Genomic DNA, 19,379 nt, shown 5'->3' on the forward strand with positions numbered 1-19,379 from the left:
TCATACTCTCTGCTTTTTGGATTCTGAAAAGTTTAGAAGTCTACACCAAAAGTTCTCACTTCCCCTTTTCTTCCCCATGGCAGACTAACACCATTTAAAGCCATGAGCTGTAGCAAACCTTCTCTCAGTCCACAAAAGCAACTAATTATGAATTTTTGCATATGTGGATATTTAATGATGCCTTTTGTATTAGTAAGTGTGTATGTCTGTGTGAGTGTGAATTTGTGTACAAGAGCCCATAGAGGACAGAGAGGGAATAAATCCCTCTCCAACCAAAGTATAGGCAGGTGTGAACCACCATATGTGGGAGCTTTGTACCAAATTCTGATTGATAGCTAGAGCAGTAAGTGCTATTAGCTGTTGAACTGATTCTGAAGAACCTAAATTGTATTTCGTATATTATTAAATATGAAAGATTATTGCTACTAAAATTCAAATGAAGAATGAAAAACACAAATCCTCTTGCTTTTGGTACAATTCCTTTGCATCAACTTCACAAAAACAGCTGCTTTCATTTTCTATTTTTTATAAAACAAGAGAAATCATGTTGTTTGTTGATGTTATGTTTTGGCTTTCAAAATACTATCAGATCACATTAATATATTTCCAGTCCTGTGATTTAAATGATTTTGTTATGTTGCATTTTACCAAATTTAAAATATGGCATTCATAATTACCCAGTGTTTAATAATGAAAACCAACAGAGTATACAGTGAGACTTTCCTTCAATGGTTTTGTTGCTGTCTCTGCATTCATAAGTCAATAATTAGTTACTCTTGGAGAATCTGTTTCACACTGCTGGCTAGTATTGGTGTGTCAGTCAAAATTTCCTACTGTTTTATACATGAAACAATTGTCCAGCTGTGTCACTTTGCATAGAAAAAAGTAACATCATTTACACATGATCAATAATTATCCAAAAATGAATGAAGACGTCAGATTGCAAAAGTAAAAATGAAAACGTTAAGGTCTGGATTGCAAAGATCATCTTTAAAGATTTTTGAAATAAATAATAACTATACTATACAGGTGTTAAGAAATTCAGTAAAAAATGAGAGTGTACATTAATGCCATTATACATATAGCATGAAAACTGGCAGTGTGAGTTACTAAATATATTTATAAAAAGGAAAAGTAGAAAAATAGACAGATTTTCTTTCAAAGCATTCATTGTATAGTTTGAACCAGAATATACTCCTGAGTAGACAGGGATTAAGGGCATTTTTGTGGATATTATAACACAACATGCAAACTACTAATTTTCAAGTGTTAGATCCAGAGAAATAAGACTAAGAAAGATAAATGGGTAGCAATTTTTCTTCCCTTAAATATTAACTAAGAAAATCAGTAGAATACTTAGTATCATGTTTCTAATTATTTTGAAATAAGTTTCAAAAATGTGCCACAACACGTAATTCATTCACGGTCTAAAAGATATACTTGCATAGAATAGCATCATGCCCTTTTTTTGCATACACTTTCATAAAGAATATACATTTAAAAACTATGAAATAGTGTTACTTTATCAAATAAACTAGAAACATCCAGGGCAGCTGCAAAGGAAACAATATTTATTACTAAATTAATAACTTCAAACCAGACCAGAAGGGACCATTACCCCTCTTGATATGGCAGTATATTGTTCTCTAGCTAAGCTAAGCCAGCTCTCTAAATTGGAATCAAATGCGCCCAATTAGCAGCAGTTGGACGTTGGTATTTTGGTTGATAAAGGATTTGTTTACACTGATTTTGAATGGTTTATATCATTGCAAATGTAGAACTGTGACCTGTCATGGAATATTTCCAAAGAATTAAAAAACAGAAGAGCTATTAGGCTTCTTTTTATCTCTGAGTTTTCATCTAATGTGCAAACTGCTTAAATTTTTAAATTATAAACTTTAGACAATGCTAAAATTCTAAGATTAATAACAATAATATTTATAGGTGTTGATTTTTAAGAGTTACTTGAAAATTCTTTATTTTTTGATACTTCAAAGAAGTATCAAGAAATCTTATTCTGCATACTATAGACAATTTCCCTTGAGTTGCTAATGAGATATTCTACAACATTTTATTTATTTGTATTAATACATTAAAGTTGTCAAAATAAAATGTATTGCTAACTAATATTGATACAGAGATTTCTCTTCATAGTATGTATGGCTTAATAATTATATCTAGTAAATGAACTACCATAAGTATTAAGTTTTGTAAGGACTTATACTGTCTGAATTGGAAGTAATATGAAAAATAGTTCATGAATATAAAAGTTTCACCTTTAAAGTATACAACTCATGGCTATAGAGGTAGCCCAGTTGTTATGAGAATTGCTACTCTTAAGGATGACCCAGACACACTTCTTTTTTGTTTGTTTGTTTGTTTATTAATGATTTCTGTCTCCTCCCCTCCACCACCTCCCATATCCCTCCCTCTCCCCCAATCAAGTCCCTCTCCCTCATCAGCCCAAAGAGCAGTCTGGGTTCCCTGCTCCAGGTGCGAGAATTAGCCTGTAAGGGCTAGGGTTCATGGGCCAAGCAGTTCTTTAAATGAATACAGTTTGTGTGTTGTTATTTCGGGCATGAGCTAGCCAAGCGGCCGGGGTGTTGGGGACGCAGCCCCGCCGCTGCTTCTTATTTCAACACCCTGCCTTGTGGGAAGTCCAAGGACCTCCCACCTCCTTCCAGGTCTAGTAAGGTGAGTATCCAAACTGCCTAGGCTCAACCAGACTTGCTGAACATAGCGGACAATGAGGACTGCTGAGAAGTCAAGATCAATGACACTGGGTTTTGATCCAGACTCACTTCCCAGCCATCCTGCAGAAGCTCACAGCCATCTGCAGTCACCATTCTAGGCTCTGTAATGTCATTTGACCTCTGTCAACACTAGGAAAGCAAGTGGTACACATACACACATTCAGGCCAACAGTCATATACATTTAATTAATAGCTAATTAAGAAGTGAAAAATAGATAAAAATAAGATACACAATAAAAACGACTTTTAGAATCCTCATAATTCTGATAAAAGGATCATTATACTGTGAGAATTTTGACAATATAAAAAAAAATAAACTCGAACTATTTCAAGAATATTTGTTGATTGCCCTGCAGGCCGCTTAAACTTTTGAGTTATAACCATATTTCAGAAAATGACCTTTATGAAGTGCATACTAAATGTTGTCTACTTAAAATTATTTTGTTTTAAAACAAAAAGTATCAATGAACTAATATTCATGACACAAATAGACATTTTGTACTCCCCATTATATCTACCAAATTATTAGCCACAAAAAATAGAGAGGTGCCATATGTGTGTGTGTGTGTAAAAGATTGTATGAAAGACTTATATAAGAAAAATGCAGAAAATGAGAAAAAATGTAGTAATTGTAGTTGAAGAATTGAACAGAAAAAGATTGGGAAAATAGGAATAATTTTTACTTAGTAAATCAACATTTAAAATCCCAACAGTCAACATTAGTATCAATATTGACAATAAAGTGTAATAATGTCTTAAAATTAAAATAAAGACAAGATTATTAATTACCTTGAGTTTATCAAATAATATATTACGTATCATAATGGTCAATATTGAGCATGTATCAATCACAGAAAACACCTTAAATATTAATTGTGGAAAGCCATCATAATTATATCATTTGATATTTAGTATAATACTCCAATATTTAAATATTAAATCTCCTTACCATGGTATAGCTGTGGGCCACTTTCATTAATTCAATGCATCCTTGAGCATCTGCGAATGCTCGGATTCCCAGACAGTTTGATGGATGCAGAAGTTTCATGAGGAAGTGACAACATACTTCTACTACTTGAGGAAGCTGAAGAAGGCACGCAGCTGCAAGCAGGTTTTCAATAGTATCTTCTTTCAGTTCCAAGCAACCTTCGGGAGAAAAGAAGAAAACAACCAAGTTCTGTTGTGAACATTTCTCATATGGCTAATGTAGTAATTTATTTTGGAATTTTTAGCTGTCCTGATAAAGTATAGGTTTTATCTCATAACATAGTAGCTGGGAGTTGATATCTGCAGCTTTACATAACCAACCAAGGACAGACTACATTTCACTTAATATACGGAGGGCATTTCAAGTTCTTGTTGTTGGAAATCAGCAGAAGAGAAGATACAGGACATTTATCATGGCCTTTATCTATTCCTGATATCTTTTCAAAGCTGTTACCAGTAAGGTGTCAATCCAACTATCTGCACAATGTAAAACACATGACAGACCTTGTGTCTTGAATTAAAACCTGGAAAGTGGGGTAAAAACTGAAATCACTGACTTACTAAGTGTTATTAAAAAGGAGTAAATTAAAAAAAGAAGCATTGATATGCATATATGATGATTCATAAACTATATATCTGCATTTATAAAAATAATTTTAAAATTGAGAAAACAGTACAGATATCTTGAAATTGATAATTAACTACAAATAATTAAGTATAAGTCAAATATTTTAGTTATATTCATGTTTTTAAAATACTGTTATCATATAATATATTTTCTAAATTATTTAATAAAATCATCAAGAAATTGAAAACATTTTCTAAACAAAGATATGAAAATCAAATAAAGGGAGATGTTATTTTTTATAGCATAACCCAGATTCTCTGATTTGAAGCAGCAGAGAGACAAATATCTTCAATTTTATGTTCTTTCAGTAGAATTTACACACAAACTATTAGTATAGTAAGCTTGGCTGCTGTCAGAAGAACCACGTTCCAGGATTCTTCTTGGCTCAGGGGAATTCTTGCCATTCACTGATAGGAACTGTTGAACTTTTCACACTTAGTCTGAATAACCATTTCCTTCTAAGCGGCTAGAATATTCTTTCATTCTCATTAGAGGTTGCCTAGGTGATCAGCCTTTGGTATAAACTTCTGGCTACAGAGTCAGTAATGAGCCTTCTTGCCTAGCAAGTGATTACACATTTCAACACAAATGACTGTATGAAGTTCCATGGACCTATACTAGATGAGGGCCTAAGGGAGAGTTTACCTCATTTTCTCTGAATTCCTCTGATGGGTCTTTGTTTCTTCCTCTGTGTGCTTTATATTTCTTTTGTAGTAAAGTATAGGCATTGGTACAACAAAAAAATAATGTCTGACAAGTTATCTCATGAACCACTGTACTCAGATATAACCTTTGGGAATTTCCACTTACAATATTACCCATAATTGAAGTTTCGAGCTTAAAATATGCTTTAATGTTTCATTCATCCCAAATTTATATCAACCTCAATCTTTATAATATTCAATATTACACAAACATGTTAATAGAAATGTAAGAAATGAACCTGTTTTTATTATGAAAATTCAGTAGACCTAGGCAGTCCAAAACATAAAAAAAAAAAACTTTTGGACTTAGTAAGCTAAAGCAACTAAACTTGAGTAAGATTGTTACTAATAAGCATTGATAAATAAATGGAACTCATCAATATGTTTATGAATAAGAAAAATCCACATATAGATATGTATATATACATATCTATATGAATGATATATCTGCATATATGCAAAAGAAAAAGCAAAGTAAGCTAAAAAAGATAATCATTTAACAAGTCAAATAATGGTGAGCAAATCATGTAATACAATTTATAAACCTTATAATACATAAAACTTATTCAAGCATAAAAGTTAAAACTTGATTACAAATCCTGTATACAAATAAAAGAAAATCCTGGTGACCTTAAGGCAATGAACTATTTTAGATAAATATCAAAGTATAATCCTATAAGAACAGAAGAAATTGAACTACAATAATTTCATTTCAAGAGACACTATATGAGGAATAGAGTTGAGTATTAAACTATAAAGGTACTTACAAACTATATACCTGATAAATGATTGCCCAGCATGTATTTGGAATATGAAAAAAAAAAACAAGAAATTTTTAAAAAGGAAAGAAATATGTTATCATAATGTAGTTTTTTTTTTTTTTTTTTGGTCAGGATAGGTGTATGAGTGATATGTCATGACAATCACTGATGTTTCTGGAAATACTCAACACTTACACAATGAAATATCATGAAGCCTGGTTAGCAATGGAGCTGGGAGATAGTTCCATACGTTTCCCTCTTCTAACACTTATTCTACTAAGCTTCTGCTTAGGCTAAATGGAAGAACCTATTACCCCAAGGCTTCCCATGTGTACTGAAAAGTCACTGGAACCACCTATTCCAAAAACTATGTCACCATAAGAAGAAAGAAGTCATTGCAATATGTAGAAACATGATTCTACTAACTGAAAAATGACGAATGCAAAGAAATATCCTTGAAAACTAGTACAAATTTTTAAATTTACAAAAACTCTTTTTAAAAAATCTGAAAACATGTACATGCAATTACATTATATCAACTAAGCAAATTATATGTATACATTCAGAAATAATGTAATATACATAAATTTATTTGGAAATATAGATATATATCCAGTTTATACAATTTTTATTAATAACTATTAAAACCTCCATATAAATAAAGATGCTATAATTGTACATTTTATATGGTTCCTAGTAATATCTTTATACATAAATTCATTGTATGCTATTGCAAATAGGTTAAAATATCTATCTCCTCAAGCAATCAAGGAAATAATTTCTTTTAACATTTTGAGTTATTGTTTTATTATAATCTTTTCTAAAGTCCTGTATTGAATAATTTTAATATAAATTATTGTGAATTTTATTGATTGAATTAAAGTATTACCATTATTTGTCTCAAAGAGTTAAAATGGTTTTTACATTTCAACTTAAAATGTATCCAATGCTAAAGAATATTTTTAAAAGCCAGAAGGCACAAATGGAATAATAGCAAGTGTTAAGCTTGAATGCACACAAATTGAGCTAGCTAATGCATGATATATTTCTTTATACATGTATAACTTGACCATTTATTTAACATACTTAGATGCAAAAAAGGCAAAAATTAGCCAAGTATTTGAGTTCAAAGTTGTCTAAAAATAAAGTGAATACTGTTAATGGGAAGGAAATTACTCTTATAGTTTTATTTAAAGTATAATTCGCAGGTATACTACTTCTGAGTATTTATTGTATGAGGAAAGTCTATGAGTTGGCACTTGGGTTTTGTTATAGTTTGAATTGTGAATGTTTCACACCAAGTCAGGTTTATATCCTTCTTTCCTAGTTGTGGTATTACTTGGAAAGCCGTAAAATCTTTAGAACGTGAGACTGCCTTGCAGAATTAAGTCACCCTAGTGATTCACTGATTGTTTCCTCAGCTTCCTGCTATAGCCTAATAAAAGAAAGTTAGAAACATGTTTCAAGCAACATGAAATCTGCTTTTTTTTTCTCCTATGATGGACTGTAACTCTTAGAAGGAATTGGGCAAACAATAACCGATCTCCCTTCAGTTGTCTCAGAAATTTGTTCACAATAATAAGGAATGTAAATAAACAAATAGCTGAAGTAAATTTTGTTTTAGGTAAAGCTTAGAAACAAAAGAAATATATTTTAGTAACACTTAGAATTACTTTTTAAATAATACTATCAATAGTAATAATAAAGTATTTAGAATTTCTCACAGCACAGTGAGGATCAAAGTTTATTCTATGAAGAGGTCAAGCACATTAGGAGACCTCCATATTCCCCAAAACTTCAATTTCCATCAATGTCAACACAATTTTACCTTCCTAGCTTTGGCAGTAAGATATGTATGAAAAGAAGAGTTATGTGTACTTTTTTTTAATTTTGAAGATATATTTTTGGGAAGTGGAGAGATGGTTCCGTTGTGGTTGCTCTTCAGGAGGACAGAGATTTTATTTCAAGAACGCAAATGGCAGCATATCACCATGAGTATACATATTCTATTTGCGTGTATTTGCATGCTGTTTGTATGTATGTACACACATCATGCATGTGGATGTTCATGAAGAATAGAAGACTTACTACCTCTGAAGTCACAGTCTCTTTTTATCTTCCTGATCTGTTTCTGGGAACTAAAGCCATGCTCTGAAAGTTCAGGAAGTCCTCTGAACCACTGAGTCAACTCCCCAGTTACTGTATATTCCTCTCATATCAGTGAAATAGATCTTTATCAATTTTTTCTCAGAATCTTTCTGACCATGTTGCCCCACCAAAAATTGTGGTGATGTGTCGGTGGTTAACGCAATTGTTAATTAAGAAAGATGACTACTTTCTTCTTTGTTTATATTTTAGGTAAGTACTTAAAGCCATGTAAGTATTTTTCAAATTTAAATAACCAGATATATGGATATTAATTCTGATTTTCTGTAAGGAAATATTTTAAAATTACCCAGTATCAGAATAAAAAAATATTTAAACTAGTATGAAAATGAGTAACAACATATGCAACAATATGAACCCATGTTGTATATGTCCATTACTGAAAACAGCTAGTGTACACACACCCACTCACACAAACACACACACACACAAGTACGCAATTAAATATTATCCATCTTCCTGCCATCCTCCTTCTCCTCCTTCTGCCTCTTCCCTGCAGACCCGCCCTGATCTCTCCATATATATATATCTGTATCTGTATCTCTGCATATGAAGGGAAATACTATCTTTTTTAACCTCAAAAAGTTGAAATGACCTACAAAAATGAAATTTTCAAAGACAAGTATGTCAGTAGAAATTAGGATATAATTATTAAATATTTATAGGAAATTACAAAAAAACTATCAAATTTCTCTTATACAATTATCTCTTTCATTCATTATGAATACTTCCATCAGTACTGAATACAAATTGTCATAAGGATCAAACATTGTTATGATTCTTTACTAAATCCTTTTTTCATTTGACAAACACCCTTGTTTGTCCTGGGATCTTATCCAAGCCCCGAATTGTTCAAGTTCTCAGAATTCATTAGACAACCATTATCTCGGAGACCATCCCTATTTTTACTTTTCCTAGCTGATAAAGGAATATGGATTCAGTCGTGTTTTGTAGAATGTCCTTAGCTATTAAATGTTTTAGATTAGAGAATTAGTGTTTTACTAATAACACTTCCTTTTCCGAGCAGAATGCATAATGTCTACTTTATGCGATTTATAATATGCGAATTAAAGAAAACATGTTATTGCATTGTGATTATGTGGAAATAGTCTCATTACGGCTATTACTTTAAATAACTTGAGATAATTTTATGAATGAGACATAGAGTATACAGATTACAAAGTCCTTTCTCTTAATTCAGTATCTATAAAGACATCAGAGGTCAAAATAGTTAGTGTTCATGCCATGTGTGTGTAATTGTAAGCTGTTTTCCTTGCTGGAGAGAAATTAGGACCCTGCATCTGAGTGTGATCAGGTGTTTGAGATTAAAGTGTTTTTTTTTTTTACTACTAACACTTCATTTCTCTAGAAGAATGCACAATATCCACTTTATGAAATTTGTAAAGATCGCACATCTCTTTTTTTCCCAATCACCTCCCCAATACCCATCTCTCTCCTTTTTTGTGTTTAACTGTAAATGCCTAAACAGCCCCTAGTAGCCTCCTGCTGCCTCAACCTCCCCTCTTCCATAGTAATATTACCAAGCTCTTCTCACCATCCCTGGCTCCATAAATCTTCCATATTCTGATAAACTTGTTTTTATAAATTTTAAAAACATTTTAGTATTTTCACATGTTGTCTACAACTTTCATTGGTTCTAAAATTTTTATGAAAGGCATTAAGAAACACTTAAAATTTAAATTGTAGATATCTAAAAATATGCATCATCAAAATTAAGCTGAATTTCACTCACTATTTAAAATAATCTTCTCACACAATTAAAGTATCTCTGAAAGCGGAAGAATCTTAAAATACTATACATCATTGTAGGCTATTTAGGATTCATAAATGTAAAATAGGATCAAATGCATTAAAACTATATAATTGGAAGTAATGAAATTAAACCATATATTCAGTAGAAATACACACACACACACATATATATATATATGTATATATATATATATTACATGTTAAATGCAACAATCAGGTACTCTGGACATTAATAGGCTATCATAGGATTCTGTCTAGGTTGTATAACATGTGAAGGGCAAAAGATATATACACAAATTTAAAACAATAAAATGATTTGGTCAAAATTCTTTCAGGAAGAAACTCAGCAAGAAGAAATAGGCTATGTTAACCAGTGGAAAAATTCAGTAAATCATTATGTGTTGCATTGTGGTAATCTTTAAAGCCTACAAATATGAAGCATCATATACCATGTAACAACCTATTAAATGCAATAGATTGTTAAATAAATTGGAATTCCATAGTGTCTTTGAAATACTTTGCAAAATTAGTCATTTAAGATTCAGTTTTACTGGGGAGATGACTCACTGACTGAAAGCACTGAATACGTCTAGGGAACTTAGATTCAATTCTTCACACCCCAAAGGCAGCTCACAAGTGTCTGTAATGCCAATTACAGGGCATCTGACACCCTCATATAGACATACATGCAGGCAAAACACCCAGTGCACATGCAACAAAACAAAACAAAACACCAAAAAGATTCAGTTTTACATTTATTGCTGGGCTGGTAAAAATACACACACAAATGCCAACATAAGTACGGCTACTTTCTAACTGATTTTATTGATTATTTTATTTTTATGCTAAATATGAAAATTATTCAAACTTTCTAGGATAATTAAATAGCTCAGTGTTTTTAAACAATGGACAATGATATGACATAAAAAAAGTCTTTGAATACCCAATATCTTATATTGTATATATAGTTTACACCCTAGTAAAATCTCTAAGTCTAAAATTAATATTGTTATTGAATTTGCATAATTCATGCCATTTGAAACAAAACAGTCATAAAAATGAAGCTCTGATTTACCTGAAATTATAATATTGAAGTTAGAAGGGACTTTAGTGAATAAATTATAGACTGAATGTGTTGATACATACTTTTTAATATTATAAGAACATTAAATACCTCAGCGCCTTTGTATGGATATTTATTTCACTGAAATGTGGCAGTAATTATAAGTTTTCTTAACATTCCTTTTGCATGTACAAAGACTTTAGCTTTAGATGCACCCGAGCATCTTTTACAAACATGTTTACTCTTCAGTATGATTAAAGTTTGCTGTTAGGAAGTTTAATTTCCTACCCTTCTTTTTTTAAAACACCGCTCTTAGTTGGACAGCTTCCTGTATTTGAACTTTGTCCTTATCAGTCGTCTCCAGGGCCTGACTCTGTATAAGTAACCTTGCATTTCCACCCTCTCACATTTGTTAGAACTCTATTTCCTTAATCATCAGTGAACACAGTTTATTTTCAAGACGACAAGGATTATGTAAGAGATGAACCAATAGGAAATTTCTAGAAATGCACATAAAGGCAACCTATCAGTACAGTGAACCCAAGTTCATCCTTTACTAATATATGATTTTATCTATAATGTCATCTGGGATTAAAATCTGAAAACTGAAATATAGGTTTGTATATACATGCAAAACCAATCTCTTCCAAAAGAACTAGTTTTATATATCAAAAATATGTTTATACCCAAAGATGATTATTTTTGGTGGTAAACTTCCAACTTGATTAAACATAAGTTCCTTGTGCAATTCAGCACATTGTTATTCTGGGCCTAGTAAATGATGCAAGGCAGTAAGCATATAATAAATTAAGGTCATTGTAAGCGTATTTTCCAGAAATGGAGTATCACAGTTTAACCTGCTCAACCATCACCGCTGTGTATAAGCCACTGTAGTTTGTCTCTTATAGTCATGGGGATGATGAACAGTATCTAGGACAAGTTACTAAAAAGCAATCAGGGTGTCAATTTTAGTGACCTATATTATTTTGAGAGCCTAAGAGTCATAAATCACTCTAATGAACTCCCGTCATAACTTGCTATGAAAACGTGCCGTGTGACAGAGAACAAAATATTCATTTTGTGCTCTGCCATTCATATTCCAGTAACAGGTTTATTGGCTTACTATTGATCTCTGCCAGATTGCTCATCCCTACCTGGCTGGGCTGCATTCGAAGAACATTAGAGGCATTCCGTGTATGCCATAAAAATGTTGCAACGTAATAATTAAGGAGACAACTCAGATATTTCACAAGATGAGCTTATAAACACACTTTGAAATAACAAATTTTTATTCCTAAAATATTTTCACAATTTGAGCTTTACACAATTTCAGGATGGCAAGTATTCATCTGTAAAATGACTAATGCTCAGATTATGATATCTGAAGTTCTCATCACTCATCAACAACTAGGTTAGAAGTGATTTGAAAGTGAAGTCATGCTATCTTTGTAGTCAAATTATTATCCCCCCCCCCCGCCTTGACTCTATTTTCTGTAGCTGTTTCATGGAATATTTCCAGAACAGCTTTGCCATCATTATACATAATCAAAGACTTTACTGCACATAAAACAAGTTCTATCCAAGTTCATGCAAATGTGTAGATAAAGCTAAAAAATGGATGGTCCTGTTGCGGGGGGGGGGCATGGATGTGAGGTTGTTCCACCTTGACTAAAGGTCAGAGAATCTGAGCTTCTTTGTGCTCATTTAAAGTTGTTGACAACAGGTGTGATTACCAACAAGTGATTCCGACTTAGGGTGTGGTTAATTAGTATCTGGATGTAGAGGTCTACCCACTCCACCTGAAAAAAGGTGAGAAAATACAAGCCTATTCTTTATATCATCTTACTGAAGTCTGTTACCTCCTTTCTTCCCTTTCAAAGTAAAGTATATAAGTATGTGGGAAATAAATGCTGGTTGTTCAGTATTCACTGCCTTTCCCTTCCAATGTGGTTTTGTGTTTCTATTTTTTATTTCTTCCATATCTCTCTTTCTTTTGCTTAACACTTCTAATCCTAATGCCCCTACACTGGAATGTGTGAATTTGTCATGCTTGGATCCTGAGGGATGGCACCCCAGTGTGTAGCTTATGACATTCCTGTACAGTGAAAGGTTTACCAAAGTTTTAACCCATTCGACCCTATGCTACTAAGAATGTCAAGAGTTATATAGTAATTCAGATACTTCCTGTCTGATTATTGCCAAAAAGGGGCCCTATGGAAATGACTAAGTGATTCAGAATATTGCCAAAACTGTTGGTGTTTCTTCACAAACTGAAGGCAAGGCCCTATTATTGAATACAAATACTACCTAATATATTCAATATTAAGAAGGTGAACCAGTGGCTACCTGAAGTCATTACACCTCTTGACTAGTCATCATTGTACTGGAGCCAAGTTTTATGCCATCAAAAGAGAAGGTAAACATTAACACAACTACAAAATCTTTGGTAAATTATATATAGTCCTGACTGCAAGATAACACTGTTGCATTAGTATCACAAAAGCTGTAGAAGTAACCATCCACTGTCTGATCAGATTTAAGGTCTACTCTGTGAGATGTCTCCCACCCCTTACACAGACTGACTGGCCATAACCTGATACTAGAAAAAGGGAAAGCAAATACTACTGTTCTCCCAAATAAATGTAACAATAAAATAAGTCCCAGCCACATTTTGTTATTCTCATAGATCAGTGCTTTGCTGAGCCATCATCAGAGAAGCTTCCTGTTGCAATCAATGAGAACTGATACAGAGGGCAATGTACAGAGTGAGAGACTTTAGAACATTCAGTTCTAAATGAAATGTCTTCATTAAATAATTCCTATCAGAATTCAGGAAGCACTACAGCAGAGTCAGAAAGACTGTGAGAGCAGAATGGATGGATGACACCGAAGAAGCAAGGTCTTTTAGACATAATAGGGCTGACACTCCTAGGAATACACAAAGACGGTATCAAACACAAGGCCTGCACACGTTTATGCCAGACAGGGTCAGTGCTGAGAGAAAGTAGAAAGAAACCCCTAAAACCTCTAATTGAAACAACATTCAAAGGAAATTTTATTTTCCCGAATGGAGTTTCAGAAGGTATACAAACCACTGTGAAGGACAGGAGCATATTCACAAGTAGAGAGCTAAAATAAAATCAACTAACTCAAATGCAATTGGAGGCTCTGTGTCTCTTAATATTTTGATGTGTTTTCTTTGTAAATCTTCTGCTTGTTTATATCAGTTTTCTGTACCAGCATGTGTGTGCCTGAGTGGCTTTATTTCTTTTTATATTTTTATATTATTTTAATATATTTTTATTATTTAATTTTCAGTTCTTTTTCCTTTTGTACGCTTTTCCTTTAACTCTTTTTGTTTATTTTGTTATATTCTAGTAGGTTTGTTCTTCATTACATGTTATTGTTTATTATTATTGTTAACATTTCCACATGACTATTAGTAATATAATGAAAAAAGGGGAGGGTGTTATTTTGATTAGATGGGAAAATAGATATAATCTTGGAAGAGTCTGGTAAGGAATAACAAAATGAGAATAAATTTTATGAAAAAATGTTTTTTAGTAAAAAAAATAATAAATGATAAAATGAAAGAAAAGGGAAAAGATGCTTATTCAAACTGGTATATACCTTTACTCACTAATATCTCCAATATCACAAGCAGAATTGATAGAAATTAACTGAAAAATCAACTAAAATTAAAAATTTTAAGAAGATACTTTGAATATCCTCATCTGTCTAATCACCAGAGTATTATTAACTTGATTGCTAACATCATTGCTATAATGAATATAAATTCTCTCTAAGCATCTTGAAGGTATTAGGCCTTGAGAGAAGTGTATGGAGAAGTGTATGATGTTTTCTAGTAAGAGAAACAGTTTAAATTTCAGATTTTAATTACTATCTCACATGCAACAAATATTTTAGTTTCACAGACACAAAAATAATAACAAAGTTCATTTCTAATAATATAGTAAACTGTAAAGATTTTTAGTTGTTTCTCATTTTCATAAAGTTGCGACTCGTTTTATTTTAGCTAGTAACACTACTGAACTTCTGGGTTCATAGCAGCTAGAAAAAATTCATATCACTGCTTTGTGTGTTTTTAACTTTTGTTGATTTTTTTTCCATTGTCAGTTCAGTTCCTTCTTCTTTTCCACCGTGATTTAGGAAGGGAATAAACAGGGAAAGTGGTTCCCAGGCTTTGCGATGCATCAAATTTATCATTTAAACACTGCCTTGTAAGGTGGCTTCTATGTCTGGATTTAAAGTTCTCAAGCGCTCAATCGTTGAAGACTACATTATTCAACTATTCATAATAGGCTTTCTTAAAGCATTTATTTTTATAGTTCAATGGTTTAATTATTTAGTTGTGTGGTTGATTCATTTCTTGATTTTAATTGTATACTTTTGTGGACAACATAGAAAAGCTCATCCCCTGTTTCGTCTGTACTGAATATGTTACTTCTACAAGTAACTGTGAAAACTAATTCTACACGATACTCTTGTCTCTCCGTAGACTTGCCAACTTGAAGTATTAAGAAAATAATCTCAGCTGTGGGGGTTGCAGAGTAAACAGGAGAAAACGATTTTATAGCCCAGCCCTTTCAAAGTAGGAGTGAAGAATTCCAAGGCATATAGGGAGAGGGATCACGAATAGGTAACAAAGATGGTGAATTTCCAAAATGGCTGGCTTATTTTTCATAATTTGAAGAGACAAAAGCCTGAAAGCTGAAATCAAAATTTTATGGTTTCTCTTTGGTTTGTTTGTTCTCAGTAAGGCCTTGGCTGATAGACAGACTCACCAAGTTCAAGGCCTGATTAGGGCACGTTTATCTAACAGTTGTGGGGCAGGCTTTGTCTTCGGGAGACCCCTTTTGTTTTGTGTAGGATCTTGAACTCTGTCTTGTGCTGAATGTGTTTCCTCGCCCTGAATAAAAGCATTTCTTTGACAGTTGATTCTGTCTGTTCCTGTTTACTGTTTTACCTCTGCTGTCTGTCAAGCTCTACATTTTGTCTGCTTTTAATTCTTTAACTGGCAAAAAAACTGAACAAGTTTAGACCCCTTTGGTAACAGAACTAGGGAGAGGAAAAAGTTTAAAAAAAGATTCTCAAATGAATGATGTTTGCTTTCCTAGTTGCTCATTAATTTGGGGCAATGCATTTAATTTTAAATATTTTCCAAATAGTATTCTGGATCATGGGGATGGCCTGCTTATTAGAGAGATTCAGGAATCTCACATTTTCCTATTTGCAAAGACGAACACATTACTTCCTCTATTGTTTACATTTTAGATTGTATGTTACAAAGCCAAGTACATATTTGAGAACATTCCTACAATTTCTTTTGTATTACTACATAAACTCATATCTCATTTAGAAAATTGATGTAAACATATAATTGGAATGGGAAGTGTGTCAATTCCATGAAACAAGTATTATCAGGAGCAAAGCCCATAGTACAGTGTGTTCGGGACAGGCCACAGCGTTAGTGCAGCTGCGAGGCAGGTTTATATCCTTACTTTCTTCGAAAAAAAGAGACATATCTTGGTCATTACTCCCAGCAGGAAGCTTCAACACTTCATCTAACCTTGTGTAACAGGACAGTGAGTGTCCTTTGACCTAGTTTTGCTCTAGGCAAAGATAATTTGCCAGGGAATAAAAATTGGATATGAGCATCGCGTTTTTCTGTTCCTGAAAGGAACCCAACATGGCCCCTCCCTCATTCTAGTAAATAAGAATATAAACTTAAAATATAACATTTATTTTTTTTTCTTTGTTAGAAATTTTCATACATTTATATAATGCATTCTGGTTCCCTCACACTTACCTTCTCCTATTTTTTTTTTTCCTTCAATATTAACCCTCCCTCCTCTTTTGAAGTCCCCTTCTCATATCCTTTCTTCTTTGGGACCCAGTGATTGTAATACGGGCCATGTTTGTGACCATAGTTCTCCAAAGTATCCCTAGAGCCTGGTGGGCTCTTCTGTCATTACAAAAGTGAAGAGAATCCTCCCAGAGTGAACTAGTAGCCAGAAGTTCATGGGGGTTAGGTATGGTCTAGTCAGTCACTCCCCGTCCATGCTTATCTGATATGATCGGAATCTATGATGGCCAGTACAATGGTATAAACCAATTGTTATTAAATTGTGAAGCTCTGAGTAGCCCCTCCATTTAGGAAAAAACTAGAAAGACTTTATTATGGCCATACACCTTGGTCTCCCTAAGAACATTTACTTCAGAACATTTAGGAATGCGCATATTTTTCCTCACTTGCTTGGAGCTGGATTTTCGAAAGCTTTTATGCCAATGCTGTGTTCAACTTTATCAGTGACTTGAGACAAAAGCTTCAGGGCAGTTGGAATGTGTTGAGACTACCCTCTTTACACAAAGATATACAAAGCTGACTTTCCTTCTAAAAAAAAAAAACCAAGTATACGGGAAAAGGGATCAAGATATCAGTGCTCTCTTCTTCACCGTGGGGCTTAAATACCTACCCTCTTAGTTCAGTCAGTTTAACACAAATTGAATTAAAGTTTTCTCCAGTAACCCAGACCCAGAAAGACAATTATGTGCTCACTCATAAGTGGTTTTAAAACATAAAGCAAAGAAAACCTGCCTACAAATCACAATCCCACAGAACGGAGACAATGAGGACCCTAAGAGAGACAGGTACGGACCTAATCTACACGGGAAGTAGAAAAAGATAAGATCTTCTGAGTAAATTGCAAGCATGGGGACCATGAGAGAGGGTAGAAGGGGAGGTAGAGGCAGGGGGAGGAGCAGAGAAACATGTAACGCTCAATAAAATCAACAAAAAATATATGTCACATAAGGTATTAGAAAAATATTACATGAAAGGCAGGGTTCAAGTTCATGACAATAGACTCAAAGGGAAAAAAAGAGTCTTCAAAATGTCTTAGATTTTTATAGTGAAAGTTTTGCTTTGTATAATCATATTTTAAGATTATTGAGACCACAAATGTCGTATTTCACATTATATCAATGAATCTGATTTCAAATTCTATTTTCAAGGTTCATAGATTTGTTTTTAGCATTTATTTTTATATATCCCTTGAGATATATCACTTTTTTTCTTTTAACTCATCTGTTTACTTAAATTGTAATCTTCTGGGAAGGAAAGAGCTGACTTATTTATTAAAGCTTTCTCCGTAATTACAGCTCAGAATTACACATTGAACAATATTCACCAAAAATGGAATTTACAACAGTGTCTAACTTGAAATAACATAACATCCAGCATAATATATATATAGTAAATTAGGCTATTCTACAAACTATAGATATCATAATTTTCCCTTTCAGTTAAGCTGCTATGGCAAATAAAAATTACCATTTAATTAGCACAAGAAAAATGTGAATTGTTTTAACACATATTGCTGGAAATAAAAAAATCTCTTTATAATTTTAATGTTCTGACCAACTATGGAGATAAGCGAAATTCTGTCTAATGATTAATTCTCTGATTATTTATTTCTAAACTTCTTTCAAAAATTTTAATTTTAATCATGTATTAATCCTGTGTAAATATGGTGTTGAATATCAAAAATGAATACCTTTATACATTTGTGATAAACTTTTCTTTTATATTGTCTGCAACTGAAAGTTTAATGATAAAATCGCAGTTGAGTTTTAGTTTTGAAAGACTTAAGGTCAATGTGAAAATAAGCATGTTATCTATATGATGCATGGTTGTTTTACTGTACCTGTGTATGCAAATTGCACAAGATCCCACAGTGCATTTGGGTCTATGCCTTCCATCTTGATCTCCTCTTGCTTGGCTTCACAAACATCACTTGTAAACATGGCAGCAAAATAGTCAGAGACAGAACTCAGAACAAGCCTGAAAGAGTCATAGGGTCTATTTTAGGCAATGGACATAGAGCACAGAACAATGAGTTCACCAGACATAACACGGAGCAAAGAATCAGCACAATTGTTTTATCGGTCATGGTTGCATCTCCTAGTTACTGTAGACATATATGCAAGTGCATTTGTTGTACAGTATATTGACAGAATCCTTTGGCTATATATAAAGTAATTTTATAGATGACTCACAAGTTAGTTTATTAAATTATGTGATACCTAACCCTGATTTCTTCAGTACATCCACAAAATTCATTTCCACTGGCATGGAAGCTCTCCTTATATGTTCTTAGCGCTTGTTTCTGTGTCTAATTTACAGCTTTGTTGGCACTGCATTTTTTCTTTATTTTTATTATAATTCATTAATTTAAAATGACAGTATCCTTTTTTTACTTGAAATACTTTGAAAGCATACAGTTCTTTTGACTCTGATACTCATTTCTTTAGTTGAATAATCATATAAAGCGCAAAATAGAATTTCTTTCAAGTGATAAGAAAAATGAAATCATAATCCACAGGAAAGTAAATGGAACTACCAAATGTTGCAATGGGCCAGGTAACCTCGGCACAAAAGGCAAGTGCCATATACTGTAACTCATGTGTGCATCTTAGTTTCCAAGTAGTAGATCTTCTCAAGTTGAAGTGAAATATGTCAGG

The 19,379-nt window shown here is 32.9% G+C and overlaps 1 protein-coding gene across 2 annotated transcripts in view; it reads right to left on the bottom strand.

Moving 5' to 3' along the window:
* Positions 1-19,379, bottom strand: part of Klhl1 (kelch like family member 1) — a 220,767-nt gene that overhangs the window by 109,757 nt on the left and 91,631 nt on the right. For both annotated transcript variants that reach the window (XM_050144717.1, XM_050144716.1), the window contains 2 exons: positions 18,563-18,699; positions 3,703-3,899 (listed from right to left, as the gene is read on the bottom strand). In XM_050144717.1, coding sequence (XP_050000674.1) covers positions 3,703-3,899; positions 18,563-18,699 — 334 coding nt within the window. The remainder of the gene's footprint in view (positions 1-3,702; positions 3,900-18,562; positions 18,700-19,379) is intronic.

The sequence above is a fragment of the Alexandromys fortis genome, unplaced genomic scaffold (genome assembly GCF_014885135.2).
Source record: "Alexandromys fortis isolate MF-2015 unplaced genomic scaffold, M_Fortis_MF-2015_v1.1 scaffold_43, whole genome shotgun sequence".
Lineage (NCBI taxonomy): Eukaryota > Metazoa > Chordata > Mammalia > Rodentia > Cricetidae > Alexandromys > Alexandromys fortis.